General features: G+C 49.1%; 1 protein-coding gene across 6 annotated transcripts in view; it reads left to right on the top strand.

The window, feature by feature from the left end:
• Nucleotides 1–27135, top strand: part of TEP1 (telomerase associated protein 1) — a 40514-nt gene that overhangs the window by 13032 nt on the left and 347 nt on the right. For 2 of the 6 annotated variants that reach the window (XM_005211467.5, NM_001206912.1), the window contains 47 exon segments: nt 318–442; nt 623–780; nt 3246–3355; nt 3715–3805; nt 4021–4207; nt 5976–6144; nt 6511–6669; nt 6842–6919; nt 8195–8322; nt 8637–8696; nt 9599–9757; nt 10724–10900; nt 11072–11192; nt 11754–11878; nt 12129–12242; nt 12339–12456; nt 12605–12799; nt 12922–13097; nt 13183–13339; nt 13449–13628; nt 14035–14127; nt 14398–14530; nt 14671–14821; nt 15072–15205; nt 15391–15479; nt 15756–15870; nt 16623–16863; nt 17042–17165; nt 18081–18205; nt 18322–18421; nt 18627–18782; nt 18927–19139; nt 19375–19528; nt 19645–19857; nt 20559–20719; nt 20986–21099; nt 22064–22171; nt 22552–22684; nt 22768–22844; nt 22950–23082; nt 23227–23363; nt 23788–23912; nt 24931–25074; nt 25314–25410; nt 26370–26475; nt 26582–26787; nt 26918–27022. In XM_005211467.5, coding sequence (XP_005211524.2) covers nt 318–442; nt 623–780; nt 3246–3355; nt 3715–3805; nt 4021–4207; nt 5976–6144; nt 6511–6669; nt 6842–6919; nt 8195–8322; nt 8637–8696; nt 9599–9757; nt 10724–10900; nt 11072–11192; nt 11754–11878; nt 12129–12242; nt 12339–12456; nt 12605–12799; nt 12922–13097; nt 13183–13339; nt 13449–13628; nt 14035–14127; nt 14398–14530; nt 14671–14821; nt 15072–15205; nt 15391–15479; nt 15756–15870; nt 16623–16863; nt 17042–17165; nt 18081–18205; nt 18322–18421; nt 18627–18782; nt 18927–19139; nt 19375–19528; nt 19645–19857; nt 20559–20719; nt 20986–21099; nt 22064–22171; nt 22552–22684; nt 22768–22844; nt 22950–23082; nt 23227–23363; nt 23788–23912; nt 24931–25074; nt 25314–25410; nt 26370–26475; nt 26582–26787; nt 26918–27022 — 6474 coding nt within the window. 6 annotated transcript variants of the gene reach the window in all.

Raw genomic sequence — 27135 nt, forward strand, 5'->3', positions numbered from 1 at the left:
AGCCCATCAATGATTTAAATAAGAGCTGCTTTCGCTCTCTCTCCCTCTAAGAACCGGCTCGTCTCTGTTTAGTCAATCCCCATCTTGCTTTTCACAAGCCATTCATCCATTGTTAACTGTTGGTAGTCCGACTTGTGTAGATGAAACACAGTGACCCCACACACCTACTCAGAAGTTCCTGCTGCTGAAGAGTTTTACTCTTTAGTCCTGTTCTTTGTCAAATCTAGGTGTAGAATGGTCTTGTTTTTTGTTTTTTGAAGAAGATGACCATGTCATAGATTGAATGACCCCTGTGGGACTTGGGAATATTTCCACAGTTTGAGACAACCTACGGTTCAGTGTCAGAGAAAAAGAATGAGCAAAGGTTCACCCTGAAGAAGTTGGTACGGAGACTGCACATCCATGAGCCTGCACAGCTTGTCCAGGCCCTGCTGGGCTGCAGGTGAGAAGATGCACACTCCAGCTGGATAACCCCCTGACTCTTCAGCGCCCATAGCCCCAGTCCTTATAGTTTGAGCAGACCTGGCCTTAACCGGGAATTATTGGCTTTGACTGACTCACTGTTCCTTTCCGAGTTATTTTCAGATGCCTTTGAAATGATGTTTTTCCTTGTCTGTTTCAGATACCCCTCCAACCTACAGGCCTTTTCTCGAAGCCGCCTCCCAGGGCCCTGGGATTCTAGCAGAGCCGGGAAGCGGATGAAGCTCGCTCGACCAGAGACCTGGGAGCGGGAGCTGAGCTTACGGGGAAACAAGGCCACCGTCTGGGAGGAACTCATCGGTAGAGTAACCTTGACTATCACACTCCCTTCCTGTCTTACTCACTCATGCTTCTACATTTTGGCCCCTGAAAGAGAAGTTTCCATGGCGTGGTGCAATTATTCTCACTTGGTAGTTCCATCACTGGAAATGATTGGATTTAACAGGTCTGCCATTGACCACACCAAAGTGGCCAGTGGCCTCTGCTTTGAGTAGCACTGACATCATAGGAAGGTCATAATTTCAGACGTGATTAGGTGATATGTTAGGTGATATAATACAAGCCTTTATCAATACATGACAAAAGCATTACCTTCTCTCTGATATCCCTTGTGCAATATCTGTGTCACTCTTCCAGACAAAGTAGGACTGGGACATGGCACATTGAAATCTCCACCAAAGCCCATTTTTAGGACACGGATGTTCTAGGTCATATGCCCACATGAGTAAAAATAATTCAGGTGGGGAGGACCAAGTTACTCTCAATCTCTTTTCTTGCTTGTTTATTTTTACCTATAGAAGGCCCTTTTTATTCCATGTTTTCTTTTACTTCCTCCTTCATCTTTGAAAGTTTAAAATCAGCTTCTTTCTGTCTGACTGTAGACTTTTTGCCTGCTTGAGGGTTTCCTGCGTTTGTTTGTTTTGTTTTCGTTTGTTTTTTGGTTGACTGTGTCAGGTATTAGTTACGGTGCGTGGGGTCTTCCTTGCACCCGTAGAATCTTTCATTGTGTTGCACCGACTCTCTAGTTGTATGCAGGCTCAGTAGCTCCACAGCATGTGAGATCTTGGTTCCTTGACCAGGGATTGAACCCGAGTCCCTTGCATTGCAAGGTGGACTTTTATCCGCTGGGCCAGCAGAAAGGACCACCAGAAAGTCCTGGCTGTTTGAGTTTTATGGACTTCATATTTTGGAGCTTCAGAAACCCAAGCTGGCTTTTCTTTTTCTGTGAGCTGTCATTTATAGATTGTACTCAGGGCAGACCAAATAGCTCAGCCGCTTATCATTCCTCTCACTTTGTAATTGTCTATGACAGTGTATATATCAGAATCACATGAGAATTAAAACACAAAAAGACACACACACACACACACACACACACACACACGCTTGACAACCTTTTCCCCAACATTTGGTACGACTTTGGTTAGAGTGGGATAAAGAGACCTGGATGGCAGCTAGTATGTTTTGGTGATTCTAGTATGCATCATCTCCACTTCCTCCCTCTGACCCTGAAAATTAAAACTGTGTCATTTATCTTGGTTGAGACAAATGCCAATAATCTAATCCAGTGGTCCCCAGCCCACTGGATTATATATTGCAGAAAGAATTTTTGGGATACACCAGAATATATGTACATGTATTTTTAAAAATTTTATACATGTACTAATAAATTGTGTACTTTAGGAACTACATAACATATAAATATAGATATGAAGATAAATGTAAAAAATAAAGTATACAATATAAGATAAAATATAACTAGATATACAGATCCCTCTTTGGCCCTCAGAGGCTCATTAGTAACTCATTAACAATTTTTTTAGATTGAAATCAGTGAACTACTTCATCTATAGAATGAGTATTCATTTTATATTCTAGTGTATCAAAGAATACGATATTGAATTTAATTTCTTATCAAATTGATCAGTATATCTTTCATATATAGCAACATTTGAGCAAAACTTATGAGTTGACAAAGGATGCAATAGTTCATGACTTGTCACATATCATTTACACTGTGTATACAACTTAATTGTTTTACACAATCTAACTCAGAAGAAGACTTATGACTGGAGAACCACAGGACTTCCAGGAGGCTGAAAGCTTTCTAGCTATAATTCAAATGAGACTTATATAACCTTAAAAAAGGTACCACCACTTTCCTAATGAAGGCTGTTGATGGTAGAGCTAGTGACTGGGATGTGGTTTGGGGCCTCATAGGCCAGGCCTGTAATGTGGTCTGAGTGTGGTCTGAGTGTTTTGCAGGGGTACCCAGGAAAAATATCACACCTCCTGTTTATGTCTACCTTTATCTAAAGAGTGTTTCCAGTATTTACTATACAGATTGAACTCCTGTAATCACTTAGTCCATGTTACATGGTTGCTAGTACTCCATGTATATAATTTATGAGATTACACTTGGAAATTTCTCTTTTAGCCATCTAAAAAGTTTGGAAATCATTATTGTAGAGAATGTATTTTGCCAGTTAAGCCCAGTCTCAGGACTGAAGCCAACAAAGTGATGACCTAAGTTGTTTGTTGAAATAGCTAATTCCATAAACGTACAGATTTTGCTCCAAGATCAGGCAACCCAATTTTTATCTTTCCAGACCTTTAAAACATTTTGTGGACAATAGATCACTTATTAGTACCTCATTTCCTCTAACATGCATATTCTCCTTGGCCTCTGGTCATCCTGCTCTGATCTCTGACCTCTCTCATTCATCCTTTGTTTGCTTTTGCCACCCTATGTCTACCTTCGGCAGACAGTGGGAAACTCCCCTTCATGGCCATGCTTCGGAACCTACGTAACCTGCTGAGGGTTGGAATCAGCGCCCGTCACCACGAGCTTGTGCTCCAGAGACTCCAGCATGCTGTACGTGTGAGGGGCGGGGAGCCAGGCTTCTCCGAGTGGCTGGGGAAGGTCATAGCCACTGTGCTGTTTGAGAACTTTCCTTTTTATTTTCTGAGATCATTTCTGTGATTTAACTCACTTAGGAGGGAGTCTGATATAAAAGAAACAGGGAACCTTCTGTTACTTCCTCTCCTTTTTTCTTTCCTCATAGTCTCTCAGGACATCTATTCTTTTCTACCTTTGTCTAATATCTATTTTGTCCTTTCCCACCTTCCCACAGATCTAATAGAGGGGTTGTCTCATCTTCCTGGCCCCTGAAGCCTCTGATGCTCCCCATCCCTCTTGGTCCTCTGCTCATGACCCCTCTTTTTGCTTTGTAGAAGACAGTGATCCACAGTCGGCAGTTTCCATTCAGATTCCTTAATGCTCATGATTCCATCAATGACCTTGAGGCTCAACTCGAAAAGAAAGGTAATATCTCTCTTCTTCCAACTCCTGTTTATCTCTCATGTCTGAGAACAGATGAGATAGCAGCACTGGTATTTTCAGCCTCTTACTTTCCACTCTCAGTGTATGGGGTGGGCAGAGGTCAGACACTGGCCAGCCTCCTCAAGACAGCATTGATGGGAAGATAAGAGGAGGAAATAGAAGCTGCCTAACTCAGATACTTACCTGTTGCCACCCAGAGTTGCCATTTCCTTCCAACACACAACTGATAAAGCAGATAATAATCAAAAACACAAAATATGGCAAGAAGCATGCCTATTCCTGGCAGTTTCGCCAACCAAGCCGTCGGGAACTTCGGACAGCAATGATGATCCCTGTGATATATGAACAGCTCAAGCGGAAGAAGATGAAAATACACAAGGCCAGGTGTGTGTGTGAGTATGTGCTATCTGGGAGCAAGGGGTGGGCATGAGAAGCACCCTAAAAGGGCTTAGAAGTCATCTTGAAACCCCAGCTTTTATTCTGTGAAAACATGCTTGTCAGTCTCCCAGCCACTGAAACTTGACTGTTTCCCATCGTCTTTTGCATAGAAAACCTAGTCTTTAACTTTGTCCTGCAGAGAGATAGTGAAACAATATCAGTGTTTGGCCTCCACTGTAGTATCTGTGGTTGCTTATTGGTTTCTGTGGACTCTGTCAGCCTATGTGGCATTTCCCTTCCTCTTTGTACCCAATAGTGCCTCTCTACCTATGCTCTGGTTCATACTCGTCTTTCTTTTTCTTCTCTATCTGTTTCTTTTTCTTTTTGTTTCTCTCTTCTGTGTATTTTCTGACCCATTCTCTTTCCTTTCTCTTTTGATACTTATAAAGATTGTTATCCTCAAGCAGACTCAAAGATAGGTATAAAATCGGTTCTGTAAGCTTGATGAATTCCCAGAATTTTGTCCTTTTAGATACTTCTTCATTCATTTTCATTCAAGACAAATGCAGGTCTCATCTAACCTTCTAATAGGACTCAGTGGCCAGGACTTACCTGAATCAGTGGATCAGTGGCTGAACACAGGGCCATTAAAGAATTAAGCTGAGGGTGTAGTCCTAACAGTATGTCTTTGCTGGTCAGTTTGGTAGCCATCAGCCACATGTGGCTCTTGAGCACTTGAAATGTGACTAGTGGGAACTGAGATGTGCTGGATTTTGAGGGCAATGTGAAGAAGGATGCAAAATATCTCATTTTTAATTTTTGTATTAACATGTTGAAGTGAAAAATACATATATATATATGTACATATGTACATTAGACTAAATTAAATGTGATATTAATATTTCCTGTTTCTTTTTACTTTTTAAAATGTGGCTACTAGAAAACCTTATATTACATGTATAGTTTCAATTTCATTTCATTAATTGTAATTTATTTCTACTGGATAGGCAATGGTAGAGACTGCTGGCTTCTCTAGATTAAAAAAATGATGAAAAAAATTAAACATGTAATGAGAATAACGTAATGGACTCCCATTCAGTGAAAAATCAAGATTTTACCAGCCTTCGTTTCCTGATTCCTCTCTTTTCTTTTTTTGAAGATGTTTTTAAAAACAAATGCCAAATAATATGATACATTTTCTATCATTCCCCATATTTACTAGCTGGAGCTCTGAAAAGAACCACCCTCTGTGAACTAAAGCTATTTAGTTACTTTGAAATAGAGATTGTCTTGGAAAGGTGGGATGAATGTTTCTTTTTCCTTTAATTGCCATTTTTCAGATTAAGAAATTAGTGTTTGTTCTTCAAATTGCAATTTAAAAATAAGCAGCAGTTGGAAATTTCCTGGTACTCTGACTACTGGGGCCAGTTTTGTCCCTGGTTAGGCAACTCATATATCCAAAGCTGCCCTGCACAGCCCCCACCCCCCAAAAAAGTTGCAGTTAAATCTTGCTTCATGAAGTAAATATGGCTTGATGTGGTAAGCATGGCAAGCAGTGTCTGAGAGTGGGTCTACTCCATGGGATGGATTAGCAGAGTCCTGTAGAATGGGGCCAAGGGAAGTTCTGTCCTTATTTTTTCTACTGACACTGGAGACGGGCTGTGGATGGGTGCAGACTTAATACTTGAGTGGCAAGTTCTCATCTTCCCGTTTGCCTTCAAGTGGCAAACAGAGAAGCCCCTGAGCCCTCCGTCTGTTTCTTTCCTGCCTGCAGACAGTGGAAATGTGACCGTGAGATGCTGGCTCGGTATCGACAGGCCCTGGAGACAGCTGTGAACCTCTCTGTCAAACACAGCCTGCCCCCACTGCCAGGCCGCACCCTCCTGGTCTATCTGACAGATGCCAGTGCAGACAGAATCCTTCCCAAGAGCAACCCACAAGGGGTAAGACACTCCTGCTCGGCAGGCGGATTCTTTACCACTGAGTCACCTGCGAAGCCCATCTATTTTTGTGGGGGGAGTATTTATTTATTTACTTATGTGGCTGTGCCAGGCCTTAGTCGTGGCATGCAGGATCTTTAGTTATGGCATGTGGGATCTACTTCCCTGCCCAGGGATTGAATCCGGATCCCCTGAATTGGGAGCGTGGAGTCCATCACTGGACCACCAGAGAAGTTCTTGAAACTGTCTCAGCTGGGGACTTTGTCCACTTTACTCTAACCAGTAGAGACATTTGGTCTCCAGATTTGGGTGGGCAAAGGGGGTTCTAAAATAGGGGAGCCTATTTCACCCTGATGCTTGTCCAATCAGCCCCCTCTGAACTATGTGCTGCTGTTGATTGCCATGATGATGGTACGGACGGAGCAGGTGGAGCTTTTGCTGTGTGGAGGGGGCATTGTGAAGACTGCTGTGATTAAGGCAGAGGAAGGCATCCTGAAAACTGCCACCGAACTCCAAGCTCAAGTCCAGGTCAGACTCTCACCCCTTCCTTGCAAAACTGCATAACTAGACAGAGGCCTGGGAACAGCTAACTTCAGGAAAGGCTCGGATCTACTCAGATCTGAAGATTAGCCGTCTACAGTCTTTGTTGTTTACTGACCATCTCCTGTGCGACTGCATGACATGAGTTTCTTTCCTTCAGAAGTCAGATGAAAGCTGTGAACAGTCCCTGACTACTCTGGGGAAGCACTTGCTGTCTCTGGCTACCCAAAGGGTCCCTGTGAGTACTGCTCCTTCCCTGAGAAACCCTCCCTTTCTCCACGTTTTCCTCCGCATGGATGTTTCTCATTTTTCAAAGCTTCTTTGTAACCTATGCACAATACCCTGATGACTGCAACCCCCTACTCAGTGGTATGCTGGTAAATATTTTTTTTTATGCTGGTAGATATTTGCCTCAAATAGCAATCTGGAAAAATCATCTTGGTTAATAGCTTTTGCTATTTTCCATGGTGTGAATACTTCTTCCATGACTGATTTCAAACTACCCACGTGCTTTATTGACCACAGAGTTAGAAAGAGTTGCTCAGTAGCACACCTTTGTATAGTAATTCTATAATGTGTATAATATGGATGTAAATAAGGTCAAGAGTATTTAATGGTGAAATGTGGTAAAATAATTAGGAAGTGATGATGTTTTAGTATTTATTAACATTGTTTTTAATGTAATTTATTTGACTGTGAGCTTATACAATTTAATATTTAATGGTGGCCATATTTAACAGCTGGCTCACAGAATTCCTATAGGTTTGACAGTCAGCTTTTGTGAGCCTAAATGTGCCAGCTACTCACCACCTCTACCCCAAATTCCACTTTATTTTTTATTTTTGTTAAAAATTTAATATAATTTTTAAAGGTTACTTTCCAAATACAGTTATTATAAAATATTGACCATAGTCCCCATGTCGTACAATACATCCTGAGCCTATCTTGTACCCAGTAATTTCTGTCTCCCACCACCCCCCCACCCCTATATTGCCCACCACCGGTAACCACTAGTTTGCTCTCCGTATGTGTGAGTTTGCTTCTTTTTTGTTTTATTCTCTAGTTCGTTATATTTTTCAGATTCCACACATAAGTGTTAACATATAGTGTTTGTCTTTGTCCCGTCTGACTTATTTCATTTAGCACAATGTCCTCCAGGTCTACCCATATTGCTGCAAATGGCAAATTTTCCCTCTTTTTTATGGCTGAGTAGTATTCCATTGTGTGTGTGTGTGTGTGTGTGTGTGTGTGTGTGTGTGTATCACATCTTCTTTATCCATTCATCTGTTGATGGACACTTAGGTTGCTTTCATATCTTGGCAACCCCTACTCCACTTTGATGCTCTTCAAGTCAGGGTGCAATGACTTTTTGCACCCTAAGTACACTCCAGAAAGGCCATTTACACCCACCTCAGAGCTCTCCTAGTTCCTCTGCCCTCAGAGATCCTGTCTCTTGATATCCTGAGCTCTTTGGCACCTCCCTCGTCTCAGCCCCTCCCCTTTCATCTTACAGGTGGACAGGGTCATTGTCTTTGGCCAGACTACAAATGAGAAACTGATAAATGCAGCCAAACAGCTCTTCTGGCAGCATGTGAATCCCAAGTGCCTCTTTGTTGGTGTTCTCCTAAGGGCAAGTTACCTGTAAGGGCGCTCATGTTCCTTGCTCAGTGCCGGCAGATAGTGATCCATATTTCCTGTCTATCCCTACTAAAGCTTGGGATACTCCCACTCTCTAGGCCCCTTCCCATTTCTGCCTCTTACCTCTGTTGCACTTCTAGTGCTAGAACCTTCTCGGAAGTCTTCAGCCTGGCCCCGTACCCCTTTGTGACGGTCCACCCCAGTTCTAGTCTAGCACGGAACCCTATTAAAGGTGCAGAGGTGGGGGTGGTGGGGGCAGTGACTCTATGTTCCTGGCACTGTTTCTAACTGCTAGTGACTTCTTCTTTCTTTGGCAGATGTACCGATTTGAATCCCAATGATGTGACACTCTCAGGCTGTACTGATGGGATACTGAAGTGAGTATAGCATGGACATTGGAGAGGTTGGCGGCTTTGTTAGAACATCTTTTAGAGATTATCTGTGGTTTCTGCTCTAACCACTTCATTTTTTAAGCACGATAAAAGATTATTCTGCTTTTACAGCTGTCTAGGCATGGCAGCAACATGATATTACAGGTACCTGGTCATCTTCTATCTGTTGCTCTACCATTTTCAAATACTCTGCTTCTACTTTATAGTTCAAGATGGCTACTACATCTCCAGCCATCATTTTTGTATTAATCTAGTGGGAAAGGAGAAAAGGGAACATAGGAGATTGTACTGTTTGCTTTTAAGGGTACAACTCAGGAGTTTGTCCCATCATTTCTATTCATTCTCTGAGGGCTCTGTTCCATTCCATTTCAGAGGAAATACCACGTTAATTTTATTTATTTATGCCTGATCTACAGAAATCTTTGTTTGTTTTTCTGTCCGCTATCAGGCTTCCAATTTATTTGTTTTCTCCTCTGCTCTTTCCTTTGGATGCCACCCATTGCCCCATGTTAGGAAGCCTCATGCTCCTCCCTCCCCAGGGAGTTTTCATGGCTGGTACAGAGCTAATCAAGCCCAGAGCTGATCAACCTTAATCTTTACATCTTCAATCAGCCCAGTTGCCCCTGGTCCAACAGAAAGCCTGTGATAACCATGCACACAGGAGGGGCTATATCTGGGTTTCTTCTCTGTTCCCTCATTCCTCTGGTTCTGCTTCCTTCCTTATTTTAATCTATGTTTACTCTTCATGGTAATCTTCCTAAGAACCTCCAATTAACTGGTTGACCTAATTTAGCCATATCTTTGTCCCTTGCCCCCTCGGAGGACCTTCCTGATTCCCTCTCACTCTGCTATTTTGTTCTCATTTATTTTCTCACTCTTTATTTCAGGTTCATTGCAGAGCGTGGGGCCTCCCGGCTTCTAGAACATGTAGGCCAAATGGACAAAATATTCAAGATTCCACCACCCCCAGGGAAAACAGGGGTCCAGTCTCTCCGGCCACTGGAAGAGAATACTCCAAGCCCCTTGGCTCCTGTTTCCCAGCTTGGGTCAGTCTGTTTTTTATGCCTTTGTGAACTGGGAGAGGCTTTAGTCGAAACCTAGAGAAACTCAAGTGACTGAAATTCTGGCTGTTGAGATGCTGCTTGCTCTATTGTTGAGGAACATTTCCTCTTCCCAGGCAGGGGTTTGTCTAACACAGATGGTGAGCATGTCCCTTACTGTACTAGGGAGAGGGGGCTAGAAGGTGAGGCAGGCAGCGGGCACCAGGGCTCAGGCAGAGGGCTTCGAGGCACGGGCCGGGGCTTTCTTATCTTGGCTTTGCCAAATAATAGCTGAAGTTTGGGCTAGTTGCTTGATGTCTTAAGCTGTAGTTTCTTTCATTTATTTATCTTTGGTTGCACTGGGTTTTTTCATTGCTGGGTGGGCTTTCTCTAGTTGTGGCTAGTGGGGCTATTCTCTAGTGGCTGTATGCAGGCTTCTCATTGTGGGGGCTTCTCTGGTTGTGGAGCACGGACTCAAGGCACACATACTTTAGTGGTTGCGGTGTGTGGGCTCAGTAGCTGCGGCTTACGGGCTCTAGAGCATGGGCTCAGTAGTTGCGGCACACAAGCTTAGTTGCCCCATGACATGTGGAATCATCCCGGACCAGAGATTGAACCTGCGTCCCCCGCTCTGGCAGGCAGATTTTTAACCACTAGGCCACCAGGGAAGTTCAGGCTGTAGTTTCTTGATCAGTAAAATGGAGAGAATGATTGTGCTTACCTCACTGTGCAACTTGGGCCCATATCATGGGCAGGATAGTAGATGCATAATAATCATTGCTGACACAGGAGGGGTACATGAGAAATAGCCAGTGGGATTTAATTTCCAGACTCTGCATTTGAGGTTACAAGCCTGTTATTCACGGAGGCCGGTTGGATACCCCTGCCATCTGTTGTACCTGGCTCAGCAGGGTGAGGGGTGGTCACAGCCCTGTCTATGGGGTGTGGGGCTGACCCCTGATTTACTGGCAGATGGCGAAGCATCCGGCTTTTCATTTCCTCCACTTTCCGGGACATGCATGGGGAGCGGGACCTGCTGCTGAGGTCCCTGCTGCCAGCACTGCAAGCCCGAGTGGCCCCCTACCGCATCAGCCTTCATGCCATCGACCTGCGCTGGGGCATCACTGAGGAGGAGACCCGTCAGAACAGGTGTGGAGGCTGCTGAGAAGAGGGGCTGGGTTGGAGATGAGGGGCTTGAGTGGCAGTAGGGATGGGGCTGCAAGGATGGCTGAGGGCTGTGGGCCAGAGGTGCTCTTTGGATGCTATGGGATGTGAGCTGGGCCGTCTCCCTGACATGGTGCTCCCATAACCTTCCTGCAGACAGCTGGAAGTGTGCCTCGGGGAGGTGGAGAACTCGCAGCTGTTTGTGGGGATCCTGGGCTCCCGCTATGGCTATGTTCCCCCCAACTACAGCCTCCCTGACCATCCTCACTTCTGCTGGGTAAGACAGACATGGTTGGGGCAGGGGCGGGAGAAGTCACGGTGTGTCTAGAACCCCGGGACTCTGCACAGGCAGATCCTTGAGACTTGAAGTGAAACACAGGCAGAAGGTTCTGTGAGTGACCAAGTCCTAGATAAGGGAATTCCTTTGGGAAACACCTCTGGGTTGGCCACAGGATGCGAGAGGTAGGCGGTCGGTCTGATTAGGCTTTGCCATCTGACAGAGCTGGGTTCTGATCACTCTTCTGTCATTGTGAGGCTTAATGGAAAATGGTTTATACTAATCTAGACTCAGCTTCTTCCTATATAAAGGAGAAGCAGTGATGTCTACATTTCAGGGTTATTATGAGAATCAGAAATCTATTTCAAGAAGGCTCAAAAAATGTTCAAATTGTGAGAGGCGTTCAATAAATCTTAGCTATTAGCTCTATTTTTACTGGCTAGTATCTGGAGAGAGAGGGGAACATTACTGAGGTGAAGGGCCCTGGGTCATGGCAGGTCTCACGGGAGGGGATAGTGTGACCAGGACTGAACCCACTTGCTCCCTGCCCTCTCCCTGCAGGCCCAGCAGTACCCTGCAGGTCGCTCTGTGACAGAGATGGAGGTGATGCAGTTCCTGAATCGGGGCCTCCGTCTGCAGCCTTCTGCTCAGCCTCTCCTCTACTTCCGGGATTCTAGCTTCCTCAGGTACCTCCACAGAAGGCCAGATAGGCTCAGTGGGGGTGTCTTCTCTCCTTAACGTTCAGAGTACAAGAAAGGGTGCCTAGGATGGAGAAGCAGGAATCAGAGAGCTTGCCTTGCAGCTGAAGGCAGGAGATCTCTATTGGAGCAGTTTCTTGAGGAGTTTCAGGGAACCACAGCCAGGTCTGGTGGCTGGCGGTGGAGAGATGCTTTGGTCTGAATCCAGCCTCACTCTTGGGGTGTCTTTGGTGGTCAGCTCTGTGCCAGATGCCTGGAAATCAGACTTTATTTCTGAATCTGAAGAGGCTGCCCATCGGATCTCAGAACTGAAGAGCTATCTGAGCAGACAAGAAGGAATCACCTGTCGCAGGTGAGCTGGGAGAGGTAGGGAGCACCTGCCTGGAGAGATGTGATGAAGGGTGGGCCAGGCCTGCTCTGATCCTGCTTGTGCTCACTCTGCCCACAGATACCGCTGTGAGTGGGGCGGTGTGGCAGCTGGCCGGCCCTATGTCGGGGGGCTGGAGGAGTTTGGGCAGCTGGTTCTGCAGGATGTGTGGAGTATGATCCAGAAGCTTTACCTCCAGGTCAGCAGGAGTGCTGGTGGCCAGGGGAGTGGAGAGGGGGTAGGATGGTCCTGGGTGGGAAGTGACTTGGTGGGGGTGCTATAAGTTTTAGGCCTGGGGTCCTGAGGAGTGTGGAAACATAGACAGTCACTGCCCCATGTGCCCTCAGCCTGGGGCCCAGCCGGAGCAGCCAGTGCCCATCCCAGATGATGACTTGGTCCAGGCCACCTTTCAGCAGCTAAAGAAGCCGCGGAGTCCTGCCCGACCACGCCTTCTTCAGGACACAGTGCGGCAGCTCATGCAGCACCAGGGGAGGCTGAGCCTGGTGACCGGGCAGTCAGGACAGGGCAAGACCGCCTTCCTGGTACAGGGTCCCAGAGGCCTGGACAGGAGGGAGCGAGGGCTGTGTGTGCTCAGGAGGGCTAAGGAGGTGGGGCACCGGAAGCTGGCGTATGTGACCGTGTTTTCTGTTCTCTTCCCCCTCAGGCATCCCTTGTGTCAGCCCTGCAGGCTCCGGATGGGGCCACGGTGGCCCCCTTAGTCTTCTTCCACTTTTCAGGGGCCCGCCCTGACCACAGTCTTGCCCTCACCCTGCTCAGACGCCTCTGTGCCTATCTGCATAGCCAACTGGAGGAGCCAAGTGCCCTCCCCAGCACCTACCGGTGTGTTTCTCCCCGACCTAGACCGGCCTGTTGATAGCCCCTCACACCACCCCCGCTGACGCTGGCCCTCCCCCTCTGCACACAGGGGCCTGGTGTGGGAGCTGCAGCAGAGGCTACTGCCCAAGTCTGCTCAGTCCCTGAGAACTGGCCAGCCTCTGGTGCTGATCGTCGATGGGGCTGACAGGTTGGTGGACCAGCGTGGGCAGCTGATCTCGGACTGGATCCCAAAGATCCTTCCCCGGGTGAGTGTGAGAAGGAGGTGAGGTGGGATGAGGTAGGGAGAGGGGCTTCTCCAGCAATATTCTCCCCGCTCTCCTTCTTCATCACTACCCTTTTGTCCAAATCTCACAGTGGGTGCACCTAGTGCTGAGCGTGTCCAGTGATTCTGGCCTAGGGGAGACCCTTGAGCAGAGTCAAGGTGCCCACGTGGTGGCCCTGGGGCCTCTGGAGCCATCTGCCCGGGCCCAGCTGGTGCGAGAAGAACTGGCCCTGTATGGGAAGCGGCTGGAGGAGTCACCGTTTAACAACCAGGTTGGGTCTAGGCTGGCGCTGATAGATGTGAGGGGTGAATCTGGGACCTATGAGACTCTGAGTGCTGAAGCTACCAGCTGCCCCGCACAGACCAGCTCCTTCATTTTCTCAGGAAGTCTGTGCAGGGGAAGAGGATTGTGATTGCTGATAATATTACCTGGTCCTTTTCCCCTGGTAAATGTCGGTTATCTATCTGGGTGGGCTGAACCAGCGGGTGTGGGGGGAGAGTGGAGCGAGCTGGGCAGAGCAGTGCCGGGCAGAGATAGCTGTGTTCTGAGTAGCACGGTGGGTCTCTCCCCTGTGGGGGCTCTCAGAGGAGAAGCTGCCCTGCACTGGGCTTGGTGCCCGAGTGGAGGGCAGTGGGCCAGCTCTCTGGTCCAGTGCTGAGTCCTCTGAGTCTCATCAGATGCGGCTGCTGCTGGTGAAGCGGGGGTCAGTGCTGCCGCTCTACTTGCGCTTGGTCACCGATCACCTGAGGCTCTTCACGCTCTACGAGCAGGTCGGTTCAGGATGTGAACCCTCACTTCTCATCTTCTGTATCCTAACCCCATTTCCCATTCTCCATTCAACCTCTTCATCCGCATCCCTCACCCCTTCCCACCCTCCTCCTTTGCCACTCCTCATCCACACCTCCAACCTGCTTCCCTCCCACCGGTGTTTCCTTTTCATCCCTTCCCATGCTTTTCCTTGCTGCCCCATCTCCTACCCACACCGAAGCTGCCTCTCCCCTTCTCTGCGCTGACGGAGGCCGTTCGCGCTCCTCCCCCAGGTTTCCGAAAGGCTCCAGACGCTGCCGGCCACCGTCCCTCTGCTGCTGCAGCACGTCCTGGGCACCTTGGAGCAGGAGCATGGCCCCGACGTCCTTCCCCAAGCCTTGGCCACTCTTGAAGCCACACGCAGCGGTCCGCGCTTGGAGTGGGCTCAGGGGTTGGACGACCTTGGTCGTATTGGGGTCTCAGCAAGCTGTACAGGGAGTGATTAGGGATTAGGTGGGGATGGGTATGCTGCCTGGTTTAGGGCCTCAGTGACCTTGGGTTTTCAGGTCTGACCGTGGACCAGTTGCATGGAGTGTTGAGTGCATGGCGGATTCTTCCCAGGGGGAGCAAGAGCTGGGAAGAAGCAGTGGCTGCTGGTAACAGTGGGGACCCCTACCCCATGGGCCAATTTGCCTACCTCGTCCAGAGTCTGCGCAGGTACAAGTGCCCCCACTGAGCTCCCACTGACCTGTGCCTCCCTGTCTTTGAGGCAGGGCCCCATGTGACCCTCTTTCTTCATCCTCTTCCTCTCTTGGTATAGCCCCTGACACTTGTCTCCAGACCCTGCATGGCTGTCACTCAAGTTACCACTGTTGGAGGTGGGACTGGGAGCCCACCTCTGTGCCAGACTGCTCACTGACAGCCCTTCTCCCACTTCTCTTGCCTTCTCTCCCAAACATGGGGTCAGTTTGCTAGGGGAGGGACCCCTGGAGCGCCCTGGTGCCCGGCTCTGTCTCCAGGATGGGCCCCTGAGAACGGCTGCCAGGTGTCGTTACGGGAAGAGGCCAGAGCTGGAGAAGACAGCGCACCTCCTCACTGCAGGTGACTGCAGCCTGGTTAACCTCTGGGGCACTGAGCGTGGGGCCTGGCACTCCCCATTGGCTGGCCTCCTCACCTGCCACCCCAGTGAGGGGATGGCTCTCACTGTAGCCTGAGGAGTGTGATCTTTGGAGATGCTTCAGGGCCGAGCTCATCTCAGTGTCTCTTCCTGTGACCCACACCTGCAGCTCAGCTCTGGAAGACGTGTGACCCTGATGCCTCAGGTACCTTCCGAAGGTGCCCTCCAGAAGCCCTGGCAGACCTGCCTTACCACCTGGTTAGTCCCCAGAGCCCATCGGCACCTTCTCCCAAGGAACTGCTGTGGCCGTTCTGAGCCCCCTCTTCCCCCAGCCACCACCATCATCCCCACAATCGTTACCCGCCTTCCACACTCTCTGTACCTCTCTTCTTTCAGTTTTCCAGCCCTCCTCCTTCAGGTCCTTTGTCCCAGCTCCTAAGTCTAAGTGTCAGCTGCACAGGCAGGGTCCAAGACTAGACTGTCCCTCCTCACCAGCTTTGTCACATCCCTAATGAATTCAGTCTGACTTTCCAGCTCCAGAGCGGGAACCGTGGCCTTCTTGCCAAGTTCCTCACCAGTCTCCATGTGGTGGCTGCACACCTGGAACTGGGTCTGACCTCTCAGCTCCTGGAGGCCCATGCCCTCTATGGTGAGATGAGTTACGGGCTGGAGTCTTCTCCAAGCTGTGGGGTCCTGGGTGTGTTCGTGGGGTCCTGCTCAGAGGGAGGTGTAATGGAAGGAGCAGTTGGTTTCTATTCCAAGGTGAAAAATGCCATGAGTGTAAGCAAGTGATTCTTAGGAGACCTTTTACTCAGCTGTCTTAAATCTTAGTGGGCATAAAATTACTTGGGAAACTTGTTCAAATTGCTGATACCTGGGTCCTCAGATTTGGTTTCCTAGGTCTAGAGAGGGACCCAAAGCTTTGCACTTAAAAAAAAAAAATTATTTACTTATTTATTTTTGACTGTGCTGGGTCTTCATTGCTGTGTGGGCTTTTCTCTAGTTGCAGTGAATGGGGGCTACTCTCTAGTTGCTGTGCATGGGCTTCTCACTGCGGTGGCTTCTCTTGTTGGGGAGCACAGGCTGTAGGGCACATATGCTTCAGTAGTTGTGGCTCCCAGGCTCTAAAGCACAGGCTCAATAGTTATGGCCCACGGGCTTAATTGCTTTGCGGCATGTGGGATCTTCCCAGATCAAGGATCGAACCCCTGTCTCCCACATTGGCTGGTGGATTCTTTACTACTGAGCCACCAGGGAAGCCCGGCTTTGTAATTTTAACAGATGTGCCTGATCTGGAACCGGAGGGCCACACTTTAAGACTTAGCATTTTGGACACATCATATGATTGGCTTGGTCCTGGGGTTCATGGGGGTCAAGGCTGACTCTGCATCTCTTCTCTAGCTTCCTCAGTCCCTGGCGAGGAACAGAAGCTTCCTGAGGCTGATGTTGCTGCATTTCACACCTTCCTGAGGCAGCAGGCTCCCATCCTCAGCCGGTACCCACTGCTCCTGCACCAGCAGGTAGCCAACCAGCCTCTGGACTCGCCTCTTTGCCGCCAGGCCCCCCGACTCTCCCAGCGACAGCACCTCCAGTGTATGCTGCATTGGCTTAATAAACCTCAGACCCTGAAGCACCAGCAAAGGTAAAACCCTTGACCCCAGATGCTGACAAGCCCTGCCAGAGAGCGAGCTGCAGCCCTCTCTGAAACTAGAGAACAAAGAACAGACCAGAGTCACCAGTGAGATGGGACTTCAGGCACAGAAATGCACATCCTTCCCCTGGTCCCTCATTTCCACCTTTTCTTGTTATTTTTTCTGTAGCTCCAGCCTATCCCTGGCAGTTTCCTCCTCCCCAACAGCCGTGGCGTTCTCCCCTAACGGGCAAAGAGCAGCCGTGGGCACTGCCAATGGGACAGTTTACCTTTTGGACCTGAGAACCTGGCAGGTATGACACTCAAGATGGGGCAGAGTTTACCTTCAGAAAAGCCTCCCAGCCTGCCCCGAAGCCCAAGACAAGACAAGCCTACCTGTTATCACCCTGTTTGATTCAGCAACTTTACTTTCACATCAGATCCCAAGGGCTTGGTCAAAAAATGAATCCTACAGCAAATGCTTGCTCTGTACTTTCCTTTGAAGGCAGTGTGTACTAAGCACTGCAAGAAACACAGGACTTAGGACATTGTCTTTGCCCACCAAGTGGTCAGTTTTGTTGAAATTTAAGGCACAGAAGGTTAAAAAGGGAACCAGAACGTGGCCATGTGTCATAGATAAGAGCTAAGTGAACTGTGCAGGTAGTAGAGGACACAGGATGAGAAGGGCAGGTGTTCCAGGTTGAGTGTGGAGCCTGGGCACAAACATTGGGGGGAACGTTTCCTTAAACTGCTGGCAGTGATTGCAGTGGAGTGTAGGTAAGGGAGGGGCCGAGTAGATGAGGCTGGAGAGGTGGGCCCCACAGCCACAGTCACTCTCTCCTCTTCCACCCATGTCAACCCATCTCCCCCATATATATGTATGTGTATAACGTCATTCCCAACTCAGACCAATCAGAATCTTCTGTGACTTGGGGATAGTTATGGGGTTTGAAATGGGGGAGACGATGTGACCTTACTTGGATCATGAGGTCCCACTTAAACCTGTTCGAGCTTGGCCTGGGTCTGGAGTGGGGCCCAGAGCTTTGCACTTTTCACAGGTGTCCCTGTGTGGGGCCAGAGGGCCATAATTTGCGACTCAGCAGGGACTGTAGAGAGCCCAGGGCTTTAGCCCTTCTAGCCATCGCCTCATTCCTAGTTGGGGCTTGGGGGAGCCGGACATGGGGTGGTCAAGGGAGTGCCCTGAGTGTCTTACCCACTTGCTGTCACAGGATGAGAGGTCGATGGTGAGTGGCGGTGATGGGGTTTCCTCTTGTTCATTCCTCTCGGACAACGCCCTCTTTCTAACTGCCTTTGATGGGCTCCTGGAGCTCTGGGACCTGCAGCACGGTTGTCGGTAAGGGGTCCCCGTGCTTGGCGTGAGGGCCCTCCCTGTTTGTTGGAAGCCTAGGGGGAAGGGAATGAGGAGGGAGGCAGTGGCCAGGGGACCCTGACCTTATCTCCCTGGGGTAGGGTGCTCCAGATCCAAGCTCACCAGTACCAGATCACTGGCTGCTGCCTGAGTCCAGACCGCCGGCTGCTGGCCACCGTGTGCCTGGGTGGAGGCCTGAAGGTAACAGCCAGGGGCCTGTGGTGGTGAAAAGGGCCCTAAACGTGGCGTCAGCCCCATGAAGTGGCTCTCTCAGTGGGGCAGATGCTCTGACTGCTTGGCCTGCTGAGGGCTGGGGAGTGGACGAGGTGGCCCCTGGAGCTCTGGGCCCAGCAGCTCAGGGGTCTATTCAGCTTCCCGTGTCCTCTTTCCCTTCTCTCTCCTCCAGCTGTGGGACGTAGTCCGAGGGCAGCTGGCCTCCCAGCACACCTGTCCCAAGCCCCTGAACTGCGTTGCTTTCCACCCAGAAGGACAGGTGATAGCTGTCGGCGGCTGGGCTGGCAGTTTCAGCTTTTTCCACGTGGATGGGCTCAGAGTCACCAAGGTGAGAGGAGCTAGGTGTCCCTGTAGCGGGAAGCACGGGAGAGTGGAGTGGAAGGTGGGGAATGGCAGACACTTGCATCCTGGCTCACTCTGGGTTTGGGTTGAGAGCAGGCCCTGCCATTCCAGTTTCTATCTCTTCGTGTAGGAACTGGGGGCCCCGGGAGCCTCTGTCCGTACCTTGGCCTTCGGTGTGCCCGGGCGGGTTGTGGCTGTGGGCCGGCTGGACAGGATGGTAGAGCTGTGGGCCTGGCAGGAGGGGGCACGGCTGGCTGCCTTCCCTGCCCACCAAGGCTTCGTTGCTACCGCCCTTTTCCTGCGATCTGGGTGCCAGTTACTGACGGCTGGAGAGGACGGCAAGGTCAGGTTACCGAGAGCTGGTGGTGGGCTATGAGGAGGGGGCGGCAAAGGCATGGAAATATTTGTGTGAGGGTGGGACCTTTGTCGAGGAGTCTAGAGGGGCTTGGCTGGAGAGCTACAGGGAGAGGGCTGTGGGTGTGTGCACAGAAGCTCTCCAGAAGAATTTCTGGAGGGAGGACTTTAATAGGGGCAGAGAAGAGGGTGGGTTATCTTTAAGGCCCTTTCTTGGCCCGCAGGTTCAGGTGTGGTCCGGGTCTCTGGGTCGGCCCCGTGGGTGCCTTGGTTCCCCCCACCTCTCTCCTGCCCTCTCCGTGGCTCTCAGCCCAGATGGTGATCAGGTGGCTGTTGGGTACCGAGCAGATGGCATTCGGATCTGCAGAATTTCTTCAGGTACCGAAGGGAGGAGGGCTGGAGTCTTTGAGCCTGGAAAGAGACCCCCACCTCTGTTCCTGCCCAACTCTGGCCCCCTGTGCAAGTGGCTTATTCTCTTGTCTCTTACTCTCCAGCTTCCCAGGGGGCTCAGGGTCAAGCGCTCGATGTGGCAGTGTCTGCTCTGACCTGGCTCAGCCCTAAGGTGTTGGTGAGTGGTGCAGAAGATGGGGCCCTGCAGGGCTGGCTGCTCCAGGGGGGCACCCTTCAGTCCCTCTGGCTCTTGTCCAGACACCGGAAGCCTGTGTTGGGACTGGCCACCTCCCAGGAACTCTTGGCCATTGCCTCAGGTACGGTGGGCAGGGTTGTGAGTCACTGTTGCTTTTAAATATATGAACACATTTCTTCAATTCATATGTATATGTGTGTGAAAATACACCTGTATAACTTATTTTTCCAACTTTCAAAGTGCTTTTATTTATTTTTTAAACTTTATTTTTAATATGGTAAAAATCACATAACGTAAAACATACCATTTCAACCATATTTGACTGTATTCAGAGTGTTTTTAAATGCATTTATCTTGCATAATCAGTCTAGGCTGTTTTCTTCTTGTTCCCTGACCCTGATTCTTAGATGCCTTTGTAAACCCTGTAACCCTGTGAGCTTCTGCCCATTGGGGATTTTGCTGTGTGAAGGGTTTCCCTTGGGAGAGAGGGAGATGTCGAGGTGAAAATGCAGGATGGCCTTAGTACTTTCTAGGTAGGAGGCTTGGTCAGAGTGACACTGGGCACTTTAGCAGAGCAGAGTGTGGAGGTGCGGTTAGAGAGAACTGCAGGGCTGGAGCTGGGTGTCCTGGCATGCCTTCTTATGACCTCGCATGGGACAGACCTGTGTCCCAGGTCTCAGTGTGACTCACGGAGTCCCTCCCTTGGAGCTGTGCCTTCAGACATCACCCTCAGCCCCCAGGATTGCCTTTGTCTTTGGCTTTCCAGGCCTGTCTCACTTTCTCTTTTCAAGAAATCTTCCTCTCTCCCCATTTTCAATGCAGAGGACTTCACAGTGCGACTGTGGCCAAGGCAGTTGCTGATGCTTCCACAAAAGACAGAAGACTTTCCTCGTAGCACTGAGCTCCGGGGACACGAGGGCCCTGTAAGCTGCTGCAGCTTCAGCACTGATGGATGCAGGCTGGCCACTGGGGGCAGGGATCGGGTGAGTCTCAGGAGGATGCACCCCTGGGCCCTCCTCCCCACGGACCTCCAGCCCCTTGGGGGCCCACAGCCCCTGGATTTCCTAGCAGCTCACTTCCTACTGCTTCCTCTGGCTTTTTGCTTTCCTAAACCTCCTGTACTGGATCTGCCCACCCACCCTCCTTTGTTACTCCTTCTTTCCTTGAAACTTCTTACCTGAGATGGCCCTGCTATTCCTACCTCTGTCCTACTATCCTGACGACTTCCTCTCTTGGTACCTGTATCCAGAGTCTGCTCTGCTGGGATGTGAGAACACCCAAAGCCCCTGTTTTGATTTGCTCCTTCTCTGCCTGTCACCGAGACTGGGTCACTGGCTGTGCCTGGACCAAAGACAGCCTCCTGGTGAGTGAAGGGGTTGGGATGGTGTAGGGCTCAGCAGGGTTCCTGGGAGAGGGAGTCAACACTTTCTACCTCATCCTATTCCCAACACTCATATATAATAATACAGTATTAATATAGTTTTCTAACACCCAATATAATAGAGCACTTTTTGAGCACTTAGTATGTGTCAGACATTGGACTGAGTCCTTAGCATGTGTTGCCTCATATAGTCTTTACAACACCCTGTAAAGAAGTTACTGCTATTCTTTCTGTCTCATAGACAAGGATATTGAGCTCAGATAGATTAAAGACCATTTCCACGGTCATGTAAATGAAGAAGCTGAGTCAGTAAACTTTATGATAAGAAACCCCATGCTCATAACAGGAACACAGAGCTGTCTCCCCAAGGGCTTAGGATGCCCTGTTCCTGCAGGACACTTGTATTGCTATGATTTCTTTGGTCTTAAGTGAAAAACCAGTCTCAATTTATGCACTCAGGGTTGGTAAAGCCTAGTTTCCCAACACAGAATCACTGTTCTCAAAAATAAATAACAATTGAATAGACTTGTCATAGTCTGTTCTACCCCTGCCTTCTAGGCATAGATCTGTCCTGGGCATTGCAGACTTCTCACCTTTGTCAGGGTGAGACAGAGTTGTTGACTAACATTATGTTAATAACAAGGACAGTAGCTACTATTTATTCAGTGCTCACTATGTACCAGGCAGTGTATTAAGTCCTGTATATAGATGCTTCAGCCCCATATCAGTAGGTACCCTGTCCTTATCCTGGTTGAATAGACGAGAAATCTGAGGCCCAGAGAGATGAACTGGTCACCAAGTAATGAATGGTGGAGCTAGGATTAGAACGCAGGACGACCGTTGCTCTTAATCACAAGGCTTACTGCCCTGCATCCTACATTATAAGCACAGAGAGATGCTGGAGGGATGCTGGTTAAGTCTACTCCTCTACCTTCTGGCTCTGCAGGTCTCCTGCTCCAGCGATGGTTCTGTGGCCCTGTGGGACCCAGAGTCGAGACAGCAGCTTGGTCACTTCCTGGGTCATCAGCATGCTGTGAGCGCCGTGGTGGCCGTGGTGAGAAGGCGGTAGAGAGCTCATGGAGGGTCCCTGGGAAGGTTAAGGGGACTTTGGGAGGCTGGATGCATGGGGTATCTAATCCTAAGGTCAGAAGAAGTACCAAGAGTGAGATGCTTGGGCCTGAATGAGAGCAGGGTTAGGTGTCGAGGCTGAGGCTCGGTGTGAGGGGAGGGAGAGCATGAAGACACAGTACCCTAGTGTCATGGCCTTGTGGCGGGATGGCATCCCTGAGCCCCCTGGCCCCACTGCCGGGTTGTCCTCTTTCTTTGACAACAGCTTCTAGGCTCTTAATGCTCAGTCCGCACCTCTGTGATGGGAACCGTAATTCCCACGTCCTGCTCAGTGTGACTCTTCTCTGATCCTGTTTCCTGGGGCAGGAGGAGCACGTGGTATCCGTGGGCCGAGATGGGACCTTGAAAGTGTGGGACCATCAGGGCGTGGAGATGACCAGCATCCCCGCTCACTCAGGACCCATCAGCCACTGTGTGGCTGCTCTGGAGCCCCGTGCAGGTACCGGGATATCAGCCACTTTCCAGTCCCCGCTGTCTCTTCCCTCCTCCCCTTCTTCTGACTCAGCCTCTGCATTTTACCAGCCGGTCAGCCGGGGTCAGAGCTTCTGGTGGTCACTGTTGGATTGGATGGGGCCACACGGTTGTGGCATCCACTCTTGGTGAGTTCCCTGAAAGGACCGGGCTGGGGGCCGTGGGAGGGGGTAGTGGGACAGCCTCCTGTTGTGTCAACTCTTCACTCTTCTATCTCCATCCTTTCCTTCCAGGTGTTTCAAACACACACTCTGCTGGGTCACAGTGGCCCAGTCAGTGCAGCTGCTGTTTCAGAGACCTCAGGCCTCCTGCTGACCACCTCAGAGGATGGCTCCCTACGGCTCTGGCAGGTGCCCAAAGAGGCAGGTGAGTGAGGTGTGGAGAGAGGCAAGGTGTGAAAGGGGGGTGGTGTGTGTAAGTGGGACCAAGAAATTCAAGGGTAGTCTGCTCTCTCCTCTTGTACCCCAGCAGTGGTCCAGCTGCTAATGAATCACTTCCTTTCTTCTCCAGATGACACATATAGACCTAGGAGTCCTGCAGCCATCACTGCTGTGGCCTGGGCCCCAGACGGTTCTGCAGCAGTGTCCGGGAATCAAGCTGGGGAACTGACCTTGTGGCAGGAAGCTAAGGCTGTGGTCACAGTACAGGTGAGTGGAGTAAACTTCAGTTTTATGTGAATTCTGCCCTGGTTGTGTATCTGGTGGCATGTGCTAGGGTCAGAGGTTGTGTAGAAGCCTGGGGGTGGTGGGTGTGGACAGGTTAATCCTGGTTCCTCAGAAGGGTGTTCATTGGAATGACTGATGTTGAAGCTGAAACTCTAATACTTTGGCCACCTGAAGCGAAGAGCTAACTCATTGGAAAAACCCTGATGCTGGGAAAAATTGAGGGCAGGAGGAGAAGGGATGACAGAGGATGAGATGGTTGGATGGCATCACCGACTCGATGGACATGGGTTTGGGTGGACTCCGGGAGTTGGTGATGGACAGGGAGGCCTGGCGTGCTGCGGTTCATGGGGTTGCAAGGAGTCAGACATGACTGAGCGACTGAACTGAACTGAACTGTGTTCACTAGGCTCCGGGCTGCATCAGTGCTCTGCTCTGGTACTCAGCACACACCTTGATTGTTGTCAGTGCTAATGAAAAAGTCAGCGAGTGGCAAGTGGAACTCCAGAAGGGTTCAACACCCAGAAATGTCAGGTGAAATGAGGCGGCTGAGTTAATGGATATGGTTAAACCTGGGATTTTGCTTAAATCTCTCTCCTCTCTTTCTGAACTCGGTCAACAGGATATTAGTTAGTAAGCAGGGAAAAGGTCCCTGGGAAATTGTTTTCTGCTCCTCATTATGTCAATTAAAATAATAATTATCAAGCTTTTACTGTATGCTAAGTTCTGGGCCAGGCAGCATGAACCAGATTGAAATTAATTTTTATTTAAGGGAGCTCACAGTAGAGGAATATGAATATAAGTAAACTGCCAACAATATGTGGAGTGATCACTGCTATAATAAATTATATAAAATTCCTGGGGCTGCAGAGTTTAAGAAATTTACTGTTAACAGTGGCTGTTTGAGACTGGGCTTAAAGTAAGGGCAGGGAATGGTGTTTTAGGAAGAGGAGGTAGCATTAATAAAAGGCACAGGGTGTGAGAGTGCATGGTGTATTCTGAGTATAGCTAAGTCTTTGGGTTCTTGGTGCGAGTGGTGGTGGGGTATTGCGTTGAAATAATACACTGGGGCCAGGCTGTAGAGGGCACAGTGCTAAGAATTTTGAGCAGAATAATTATCTGAATTTTGAAAGAGAACTCTAGTGGCCATGTGGAGGATGGATAGTAGTAGGGAGATACTAAAGGTAGGGCAACCACGTTTACAGATGATGCTATAGTCCCAGGAACACATAACATGGGCCCTAATCTGGGCAACAGGGATGAGATGGAGAGAAAGATTTAGGCATATGTTGAACGTTGACTCTGCAGTGCTTATCAATCAGTTGCAGGTCAGGAGGGAAGGAAAGGACAAAAATATTAGAGATTCCTAGTTTGAGGGATGATAGTATGATAAATACTAATATGAGAGAGTCAGAAAGAAGGCAATTTGTGGGGACGGGGATACAGTTTGTTTTGTACTATACTCCTGAGGAATTCATGGGGAACTGAGGAGCCCGAGAGACGTGGACTAAAGTAGACTCTTTCTTGTTTATGTGCCTTGTTTGAACTTCAGTCTTCGCCTGAACCGAGTTCTTCAGGAGGACTTAGGTTTCCTGACAAGTGTAGGCCTGGCCCCTGATGCTCACTCCCTCATCTTGGCCAAAGCGGATTTGCAGCTGTTGCACATGAAGCCTGGTGATGAGCCCTCTGTAATCTGGTAAGACCCCAAGTGCTGTTTTCTCTTAGGCTGGAGAAAAAAGAAAAATGGGTTAATGGTTACCCTGCTGCTGCTGCTGCTGCTGCTGAGTCGCTTCAGTCGTGTCCGACTCTGTGCGACCCCACGAACAGCAGCCCACCAAGCTCCCCCGTCCCTGGGAGGTTGGGTCTAACTAAAACAAACACTGGGGTCATAGAGGGGTGTTCCTGGGCTTAGCCTCTTCCTTTCTTGTAAACCAGGCAAAGTTATTCGGAAGACCCTATGATGTTGTCCACCCACCAGGACTATGGTGTGTTTGTCCTGCAGTCAATGAAACTTCAAGTTCTTCCTTTCTCAGTAAGTTCTGTTTGGGTGTGTGTTAAAACAACCATTTGTTCAGGACTACTATTTTAAAGTCTTGAGGTCATGACTGAGTAAAAGAGGAAGGAAGTGAAAAGCAGTTGGTTCCAAATCCCCTTCTCTTCCTTCAACTGGAACTCTACTGAAGAGTGCTTTATATTGGGTTTCCTTGTAAGATTTCACTGATACAAAAGAGAATTCTATTGTTTAAAAGAATCGTGGGAAACCATAAACCTAAGTGGGTGTTCAGTAGCTCAGCCATATCTGACTCTTTGAGACTCCATGGGCTGTAGCCCACCAAGCTCCTCTGTCCATGGAATTTTTCTGGCAAGAATACTGGAGCTGGTTGCTATTTCCTCCTCCAGAGGATCTTCCTGACCCAGGGATCAAACCTGCATTGGCAGGTGGATTCTTTACCACTGTGCCACCTGGGAAGCCCCTATACTACACTTCATCTTAGCCAAAAGGCTGAGAAGTGATCAACCTAGGCATTTACTTAATTGCATTATCTTCATGTCTCTTGTCTTGTCACTATGGGTATTAGTCTGGAACAATACAGACATATCTCATAGACATTATACCAGGTGAAAGAAGCCAGACACAAAAGAGTAGATATTATATAATTTCACTTAAATGAAGTTCAAGAACAAGCAAAATTAATTTATAGTGACAGAAGTCAGAATATTGTTGACTCTGGGGGTGGTGATAGGGTAAGGGGCATGGAGGCAACTTTCCAGGGTGGTGGAATGTACTATGGCTTGATTTGGGCAGTAATTACATGGATGGGTACATGTGTAAAATTTTATCAAGATGTCCATTTAAGATTTGTGTACTTTATTGTATCATGGATACAATTTTGAAATGTCTTGACCAGCCCAGAGCAGAAAAGAGTTACTTTGTCTGGGAAGCAGTAAGTGATACAAGTAGGCTAGATAAAATGCTCTGTCCTTTCACAGGGGCAAAAGGAATTAGGAGAGTTTGATGAGTTCCTGGAATTTGATCTGAATTTAGAGAATCCCAGTAATACCCTCATATCAGTAACTCAGGCCAAACCTGGATCTGGTGAGTGGTGTTGGGAGGGCTCAAGGAATCCACAGATGGCCTCGGGGAGGATTGCAGATTCTTCAAAGTCTAAGACCTGGCTCAAACTCTGCCCTTGAAATGGCAGAGTCCTCATTTTTGTGTGCCAGCTCTGATGGGATGCTGTGGAACCTAGCCAGATGCACCGATGAAGGAGAATGGATCACGGATAATATCTGGCAGAAAAAAGCAGAAATGCCTTCAACTCAAAGTTCAGAGACAGAGTCATGTATATGTACTGACACCTACAGCTGGTCAACAGTCACAGAGCTAAAGACACAGCAACGTAGAAAGGTGAATTTGAGGGAAAGGTCACAAGATATTGGGGAGGAGGCTCTAGGTCTGACCCAGCAAACTTCTCTTCTCCCTTGACTGAGGAGGGTCCTTCTAGAACTCACCACACCTCTTCCTCTTCCTCTCTAAGATTCACTCAGGCCCTGTCACAGCCCTCCATGTGCTGCCTGAGTTGCTGGTAACAGCTTCAAAGGACAGAGATGTTAAACTGTGGGAGAGACCCAGTATGCGGCTGGTAAGTGTGTGTGTGTGTTGTGTGTGTGTAAGGAGGACAAAAGGGATGTCAGAGAGCAAACTTGGGGTAAGGAAAGACAGAAGATCAAAATTGTTTTCTTCTCTCCTTCTTGC

Source organism: Bos taurus, chromosome 10 (assembly GCF_002263795.3).
Source record: "Bos taurus isolate L1 Dominette 01449 registration number 42190680 breed Hereford chromosome 10, ARS-UCD2.0, whole genome shotgun sequence".
Lineage (NCBI taxonomy): Eukaryota > Metazoa > Chordata > Mammalia > Artiodactyla > Bovidae > Bos > Bos taurus.